The sequence below is a fragment of the Myotis yumanensis genome, unplaced genomic scaffold (assembly GCF_028538775.1).
Source record: "Myotis yumanensis isolate MYYU_CA2020_CCGP unplaced genomic scaffold, mMyoYum1.0.hap1 SCAF_18, whole genome shotgun sequence".
Classification (NCBI taxonomy): Eukaryota; Metazoa; Chordata; class Mammalia; order Chiroptera; family Vespertilionidae; genus Myotis; species Myotis yumanensis.
This window is the reverse complement of record NW_027223769.1, coordinates 8,279,967-8,288,578: the sequence shown is the minus strand read 5'-3', so window position 1 is coordinate 8,288,578 and position 8,612 is coordinate 8,279,967. Positions and strand designations below refer to the sequence as shown.

Sequence of the window (8,612 nt, the reverse complement as noted above, 5' to 3'; positions counted from 1 at the left end):
ACCATCAAGGGACTTACTGAGAATGCCAAAGACCTGAAAAAGAACCAGTCAGAAATTAAGCATACACTAAATGAAATAAAGAATAATTTTCAGAGATTCAACAGTAGGGTAGAGGATTCCAAGAATCAAATCAATGATTTAGAATATGAGGAAGCAAAAAACACCCAATCAGAAGAGCAAAAATAAAAAAGAACCCAAAAATATGAAGACAGTGTAAGGATTCTCTGGGAAAATTTCAAGTGTTCCAACATTCGCATCATGGAGGTGCTAGAAGAAGAGAGAGAGCAAGGTATTGAAAACCTATTTGAAGAAATGATGACAGAAAACTTCCCCTGCCTGGTGAAAGAAATAGACTGACAAGTCCAGGAAGCACAGAGAATCCCAAACAAGAGGAACCCAAAGAGGCCCACACCAAAACACATAATAATTAAAATGCCAAGTGTTGAAGACAAAGAGAGACTCTTAAAAGCAGCAAGAGAAAAGTTATTAGTTACCTATAAGGGAGTATCCATACGACTGTCAGCTGATTTCTCAACAGAAACTATGAAGGCCAGGGGGAGTGGCAAGAAATATTCAAATTGAAGAATAGTAAGGACCTACAACCAAGATTACTCTACCCAGCAAAGCTTTCATTTAGAATTGAGGGTCAGATAAAGAGCATCACAGTCAAGAACAAGCTAAAGGAGTTCATCACCACCAAACCAGTATTACATGAAATGTTGAAGGGTATTCTTTAAGAAGAGGAAGAGGAAGAAGAAGAGATAGAAAATATGAACAATAAAATGGCAACAAATACATATCTATCAGCAATTTAATCTAAAAATCAAAATAAACTAACAAGAAATCTGATGAACAAAATAAACCAGTGAATAAAATAGAATCAGAGGCATGGAAGCATGAAACAAACTGATGAATCTCAGGCAAGGGGGAAGGTGGGGCAGGAAGAGATTAATCAAATATCTTACCTATGGAAACAGACAATAGGGTTGTGAAGGCCTGGGGTTGGGTGGGAACTAGGTGGAGGGGGACAAAGGGAGTGGGGGAAAGAGTATTACATCTGTAATACTCTCAATAAAGATTTTTTTCAAATAGTAAAAAAAAAAAAAAGAAATATTAAAGAGACTGTGTTAAGAAAAAGAAGAAGCCTTACCTGGTTTGGCTCAGTGGACAGAGCAGCACCCTGTGGACTGAAGGGTCCCAGGTTCGATTCTGGTCAAAGGCACTTGCCTGAGTTGTGGGGTTGATCCCCAGTAGGGGGCTGCAGGAGGCAGCTGATCAATGATTCTCTCATCATTGATGTTTCTATCTCTATCTCCCTCTCCCTTCCTCTCTGAAATCAATAAAAATATATTTAAAAAAAGAAAAAGAAGAAAAGGAAAGAAGATCATAGGCATAAAGAAAATAAAAATAGAAATAAATAAATACCTATCAATAATAACCTTAAATGTAAATGGATTTAAATGCTCTAGTCAAAAGACATAGGGTGGCTTTTATATGAAGATGGCGCCAAAAGCTAAGAAGAAAGCCCCTGCCCCTCCCAAAGCCGAAGCCAAAGCATAAGGCTTTGAAGGCAAAGAAAGCGGTGTTGAAAAGCATCCACAGCCACACACAAAAAGAAGATCCACGCATCACCCACCTTCCGACGGCCAAAGACACTAAGGCTCCGAAGGCAGCCTAAATATCCTCAGAAGAGCACACCCAGGAGAAACAAGCTTGACCACTATGCCATCCTCAATCCCCCTGACTGCGAGTCAGCCATGAAGAAGATAAAAGACAGCAATACACTTGTGTTCATTGTGGATGGCAAGGCCAACAAGCACCAGATCCAACTGGCTGTGAAGAAGCTCTATGACATTGATGTGGTCAAGATCACAATGAGGTATCACTTTATGTCTGTTAAAATGGCTATTATCAATACATCAACAAACAAGTATTCACGAGAATATGGAGTAAAGGAAGCCCTCATGCACTGTTGATGGGGATGCACATTGGTGCAGCCATTGTGAAAACCAGTATGGAGTTACTTCAAAAAATTCAAAACAAATTGCCGTATCACCCACCAATTCCGCTTCTGGGAATTTACCTGAAGAAACCCAAAACACTAATTTGAAAGAATATATGCACCCCTATGTTCATTGCAGGATTATTTACAATAGCTGAGGTTTGAAAGCAGCCCAAGTGCCCATCAGTAAATGAGTGGGTTAAAAGCCTGTGGTACATTTACACAATAAAATACTATGCCAAAAAGAAAAAAAAGAAGAAGGATATCTTACCCTTTGCGACAGCATGGATGAACCTGGAGATTATTATGCTAAGTGAAATAAGCCAGTAGGAGAAAGACAAATACCATATGATTTCACTCATATGTGGCATGTAATGAACAAAATAAACTAACAAAATAGATAGACTCATAGATACAGAGAACAGACTGTCAAAGGAGAGGGGTTAGGGGGCTGGGTATAAAAGGTCTTTGTGCTTAAATACAGTTGTATCTTTGATAAACCATGTTGTAGTCTATATTTGTGGACTTCTTTGTGTCACCTCCTACCCACCTAAAACTCCCTTCAAATTTGCCCCTCACAACCTCCATTCCTGTAAAACCTCCAGTTTAGGAACCTGTCAACTAAAACCCAGAGGTATCAGCATCCATTGATGATTTTTACCTGAGTCAATAATTACTGTGGTGTTTGAAGAATTTGTTAGCTTTCTAATGATGCATAACAAATGTCAGCAAACTTAGCTATTAACTCACAGTTCTGTAGGTCAGAATGGCTGGGTTATCTGTTCAGGATCTCACAAAGCTAAAATCAAGGGGTTGGCCAGCCTGCATTCTCATTTGGAGTTAGGATACTCTTCCAAACAAATACGATTATGGCAGGATTCAGATCCTTATTGTTGTAAAACTAACATCACCATTGCCCTACTGTCAGCTGGGAGCCACTCTCAATAGAGGCTGCCTGCATTCCTTGCCACACGGTCCCATTCATCTTCAAGGCAGTGATGGAAAATCTCCTTTGCCTGCAATCTGTCTCATGCTTTAAATTTTTTTGCCAGTGAGACCCAGTACCTTTTAAGAACCCCCCTGATTAGGTTAGACCCAATAGCCTAAAGGGATATTCTCCCATTCTTAAAATTAACTGATTGAGAACCTATTAGAAATAAGGCGAGCCCCCAAGCCAGGGGGCCTGGTAGAACACAAAGGACACTTGGGAGCCAGACAGCAAGGTAAACATCTTTACTCCTGCAGGAGGGTAAGCAGCCAACACAGGGACAGCACGCACACCCAACAGTCCACTTGGGTTCTATCCCTGACTAACACCGTCTGTCCCTCACTCTTGATTGGTCAAAACTTAGGCTCACATTCTTGCATGATTGGCTAATTCAAGAACAGGGAGGGGTTGACCTTTGCTATTTCAAAATGGCGGCTGCCAAGTCATGTGAGTTAACATGGCTACTGCTTAAAACTCCCTTCTTTTGACAGAAAAGATTAGTTGTTTATTCTCACAATTCTCACAAACCTTACCTATGGAACTGGACAAACAATGGGTCCAGGCTGCCTGGCACTACTTGAGCCAATTAAGCAGAGACAGGTTTGAATCATATATGAGCATTTATTCCAATACTGCCGCAGTATGAGAGACCAGGTCATCCACAAAAATCTGCTCTGCAGCCCCCCATAAACTGGTTGCTTATATTGGGTAGGACAAAGATTACATGGGGAAGCAGGAATCACAGGCCTGGGGAAGTAGGCAAGGTGGACTCTGGGGTGGGGGGAGCTCCATTGTTTGGGCAACAAGGTTGTTACTCTTTCTATGATATGGGGATGGACCACATTCCACAGTTGACTTCTAGATCCAAGGTTGACTCCCAGGTCTTGGGAACATATGACTCCCAGACAGGTTAGAATGGGCTTTCCTTAATCAGTACAAAAGAATCACAGTTAACAGAGCATGATTAATATTTATTTTATTTCTTATAACTAATAAGTAGTTTCCAATGTTTTATTTCTGTCCCTAACATTTATATCTGCAAAATCCCTTCACCGAAACACATAAATTAGTACTTAAATAAATAACTGGGAGAAGGTGTGGATACCAGGAGCAGAAATCTTGGGGCTGTCTTAGAATTCTGCCTACCACATGCGGCACCCATCTGCACCATTCCATCCACATTTATTAGATGACATTATACTTTAAGAAAGGCCTTCCCCTTTTTTACCTTTCTCTGTTCTTTCTGGCAGTACAGACTAAAGTATACTTTCAATGTAATATTTCATAATCTACTGAAAAAATTCATTTTCCTTCTCTCTGTAAATCTCCTAGTTTTCTTACTGGGCTTGTTTACTGCCTGTCTCCTGCTGCTCTGGGAGCTAGCTTCCAGCCCTATCTGCAGACAGGGTCTCAAGGCAAAGGAGGAGGCAGGATTCAACCCTATGACTTCCAACCAATTCCTATGGGTGGAGTCAATGTTCGGCTAGAAGGTGGAGCCTGGCTTCATCCTCTGAGTCTGGGAGGAGCTTAGAACCCCAAGACCACACCCCCTTATAGGGACAGCCAATCAGGATTTTAGGTGCTGGTTTCTCCCATTGTGAAGAACTGGATTGTGACGGTTTGGGTCTTGGGATTCTGGCTAGAGCAGGGGGAGGCCTAGTGAGTGTGGCTCTCTGATTTCAAGACACTTGGGGTCTGTCTTTGTCTGGGTGGAAAGATCATGACCTCTAAGAAACAGAGCAAGATCCTAGCCTCCCCAGATTCCTCAGCCGCAGGAGCCCCAGCTGCAGGAGCCCCAGCCGCAGGAGCCCCAGCCGCAGAAGCCCCAGCCGCAGGAGCCCCAGCCGCCGCAGATGTCCCACATGAGGAGGATCAAAAGCTGCCAGAACCTACACAAACAGCTGAAGAACTAGCATTTTATGCCCCGAATTACATATGTCTGACCGTCCTGGCCACAATTTGTTTCTTTCCCCTGGGACTTCCAGCTATATACTTCAGTCACAAGGTAAAATAATGCCTAAGCTATGACCTATCCTGTCCTCTACCTGCCCCTTGCATATGCTTCCTTCCTGGGACCTGGGTTGGGGTTTTCCCTCAATGGCAGCGGGTGTCCAGCCATTTCCCAATGGTGTCACAAAGCTAAATTCAGAAACCCACATCTAAAGCTCCCATCCCTACAGACCACGAAGGCTAACAAGGAAAGCAATTGGAAAGAAGCTTACATCAACTCAGGCCGAACTGGCTGGCTGGATGTATTTGCCATACTCATCGGTTTAGGCATCCTTTATTACTATACTCTGTTTTTATGAAGGCCAGGCCCAGTGTCCTACGGGTCCACCCCTAACAGGACCTGCCACCAAGACACTAACAAGCCAAATCAGCCACCATGCAAGAAACCAACAGCTGAGACATCCCTAACCTGGAAAGCCACCAGCCAAGGAACTCAACATCCAAGCAATCCGCTAGCAGAGGAATACCATACTACTACATCCGCGTGGCCTCCAGAGGTGACTTCGTTCATCTTGGGGGTTCTCACTTACATGCCCTTTATGCTCTTAGCTCCTTGATACTGGGCTGCTCTTTCAGGAAAAAAGAAAAATATTTATTTAAACCAATAAAATTGAAGGGAATGTCCCAGCTTTTCATGTGGATGTGTTTCTGAGTCAGTGTGTGTGTTTTGCTGGGGCTGCCTGTTTACCAGACCATGTGATAATCAGAATGTCCTAATGATGAAGCTCCGGGACATGGAAGTCAGACAGATTGTGAGTTTACATCTCATTTTTAACATTTAAAAACTGTATATCCTTGAACAAGGTAATTTTCTTGAGCCTGGTTCATTTGTAAAATGGGCATAATAATTGCCAATGTGGGGTAATATTTAGATATTTGAATCACTATTCTCTAGGTCAGTGGTTCTCAACCTATGGGTCGCAACCCCTTTGGGGGTCAAACGGCCCTTTCACAGGGGTCGCCTAAGACCATCGGAAAACACACATATTGTTTTGTGATTAATCACTATGCTTTAATTATGTTCAATTTGTAACAATGAAATTGGGGGTCACCACAACACGAGGAACTGTATTAAAGGGTTGCGGCATTAGGAAAGTTGAGAACCACTGCTCTAGGTGTTTCTCCAATTTGATCTGAAATTCTACTGTCTCAGAGCAGATAGGAAAAAAATACAAAAAAACAAACAAACAAACAAACAAAAAAAACCTCCTCCAGCTTTTGAGATCCAATGTCAAACTCCTAAGGGGAAAATGGGAAGACCTCAAGAAATGAACAACAGAGTTAGCAAAAGAGCTGATGAAGACCTCCTCTCCCCCAATCCTGAAAGATCAATGGTCCATTATTCATAGGGGAAGTAGAAAGAGATGCCTATATATCTATAAAGAGGCCCCTATAGACTGTATTTCAGGATATGACCCCAGATATTATCTGTATTCCCTCTTCACAGATAAATTTTAGAGAGGCTCCAAGATCTCAAAGAAAAACATGCTGTATGGTATGGAGGTCTAGGAAGAAATGGCCCAGCAGAATGTCCCATATGCCCTAGTTTGGTGAAGAGGAGGTGGGGGCTATAAAAATGTCAAGTACCAGGGTCAGAGTAACTATAAGACAGGGACCAGGGATAACAAAGGAGCCATACAGGATGAATAAAAACAGTTAACTAGGCTGACACCATGACAATAAACACCCAGGGCTTCCTTCTGGTGCCCTTGCTTTACAGACAGCCCCAAATTCAGACCCAGAAACCCTATACTTAGCAGAATTAAGTTTCCACAACCAAAGAGAATGCAGATTATCAGTAGAAAATTGAGTATCTGTGGAGAAGACTGCTCTTTACCACAGGTCATCTTTTCCTCCTGTGAACGCTACTCAGTCACATTTCCTCGGTTCCTCTGTATGGTTCTATGGAATATGATCAGAAGTGATGTGTGCTGCAAACAACCCTGGCATTCACTTTGTTTGTTTGTTTGTTTGTTTTAGCTGTGGACATAAAGTATAATTAAGAAAAGCCATTAATAATGTAGACTTTACAAAATTAAAAACTATTCTGTAAAAGAACTTGTTCAGAGAATAAAAAAACAAACCACAAACTGACACAAAAATCTTTGCAAAACACAAATCTGATCAAAGATTTCTGCTCCAAATATACAAAGGGCTCTAAAACGAACCACCCCACTAAAAATGGGTAAAGATTGAAACAGACACCTGGCCAAGGTAGATATACGATGTATACAAAAAGGGATTCTATGGAAAGTGTGGACAAAAGGGGCCACATGCTAACCTGACAAGCTCAGGGAAGACCTGCATGGCAGTCTTGCAAACTCAAAGACCTAAAGTAACCACAAAGAATGGTCTGAAATTAAAACTTTAACTAAAAGTAATTATGGTGGGTAGTTACATCCTAGGCTGGAATTTTCCCTGACAAGGTCAATCTTTACCTTAACTGAACCTACTGTCTTTTTTGCATCTATGATAACATATCGATGAAATGTCAGGGTAACTTGTAACTTTCCTTTTTCCATACCCCCCAGGGCACAACCAAATGCCCTGGGCACCAGGACAGATACTCAAATTCCTTCATTGTTATTGTTATCATGTTATTTTTGACTGTTAACTAACCTGTACCCACCTAAGTAAAAGAAGTATGTGTCTATCATTTTACTTTTTATACAATCCTAGAGGTTCCCCCTCTCCTCCACTTTGCTTTCTCCCACTGAGAGGGTTCACTTGAAACGCAGGCAGATAGGGCAGGGGTCCAGTGGAAAACAAAGGCAGGTGGAACATACGCAGGGGTAGACGTGGCAGTTTGAGCAGCCTAACCACAGGAACCAACCAAACAGAAATCATAAAATGTTTCTGGACTCAAAGCAGAAGGCATGGGAAAACAAGGGAGGGCATGCTGTTATATTGTAAATCAACAAGTGGAACATAAGACGTCTTAATGAGCCAATTAATTAGGAATCTTTATTACGCTAGCAGGCTCAGAGCGGAATATATCTCTCAAATTCTGAGCCCCAACATGGAGGAAGTCTTTCCTTTTTCTACTTTTTCCAACTCTCTGTCTTCCAAATTTGGAATGAGACTTCCGGACCTTCTGAGAAAGAAGGCCTGTGTGCTGGGAAGGGGCCATGAGACAATATCTCAAGGCCTGGTGCCAACACTGACAACACTGTCTGGGACATAGTTTATGGCCTCTCTGGAATGGGAGTAGTCTTAGTTTCCCTATTATCTAAACAAGCAAGTGTTTACAGAAGCTAAAATAGCAGGGTTAAAATTTCAAACAGCAGTTTTTATATAAGATGGAGGTTACTATGCTTCACTGCAATAAACAAGATGTACACACACTGAAACAGAGAAAGTTCAGGTTCATTGCTGGGTAAAAACAATAACGGAATCGATCAGGTGGTGACATAGATATGGAGCAGGCTTGTAGAACATATATACTAGTACTCCTAGAACAACTTGCTTTGCTGGCAACCCATTCTTTGGGCCTCCTCCCCGTTGGGAAGTCTGAATCTGCTTGTAACAAACTTTTGCTTAAATCTTCTGGTCCACATAGCTCATTCTTCAGCGTCACGAGACACGACCCCTGGAAAAACACCTCGGCTCACC

General features: G+C 42.0%; 1 protein-coding gene across 1 annotated transcript; it reads left to right on the top strand.

Moving 5' to 3' along the window:
• The first annotated feature begins 4,710 nt into the window (after positions 1–4,710).
• PMIS2 (PMIS2 transmembrane protein) lies at positions 4,711–5,299 on the top strand. The gene is made up of 2 exons (XM_070398919.1): positions 4,711–4,995; positions 5,171–5,299. Exons 1-2 carry the CDS (start codon positions 4,711–4,713, stop codon positions 5,297–5,299), a joined length of 414 nt encoding a protein of 137 aa, XP_070255020.1.
• Positions 5,300–8,612: the final 3,313 nt, after the last annotated feature.

Bases quoted from the DNA above. Each gene is read 5' to 3' on its own strand.
- PMIS2 (XM_070398919.1), top strand. From the start codon at position 4,711: ATGACCTCTAAGAAACAGAGCAAGATCCTAGCCTCCCCAGATTCCTCA. The intron at 4,996-5,170 runs GTAAAATAATGC...CCATCCCTACAG, and splicing joins CTATATACTTCAGTCACAAG to ACCACGAAGGCTAACAAGGA.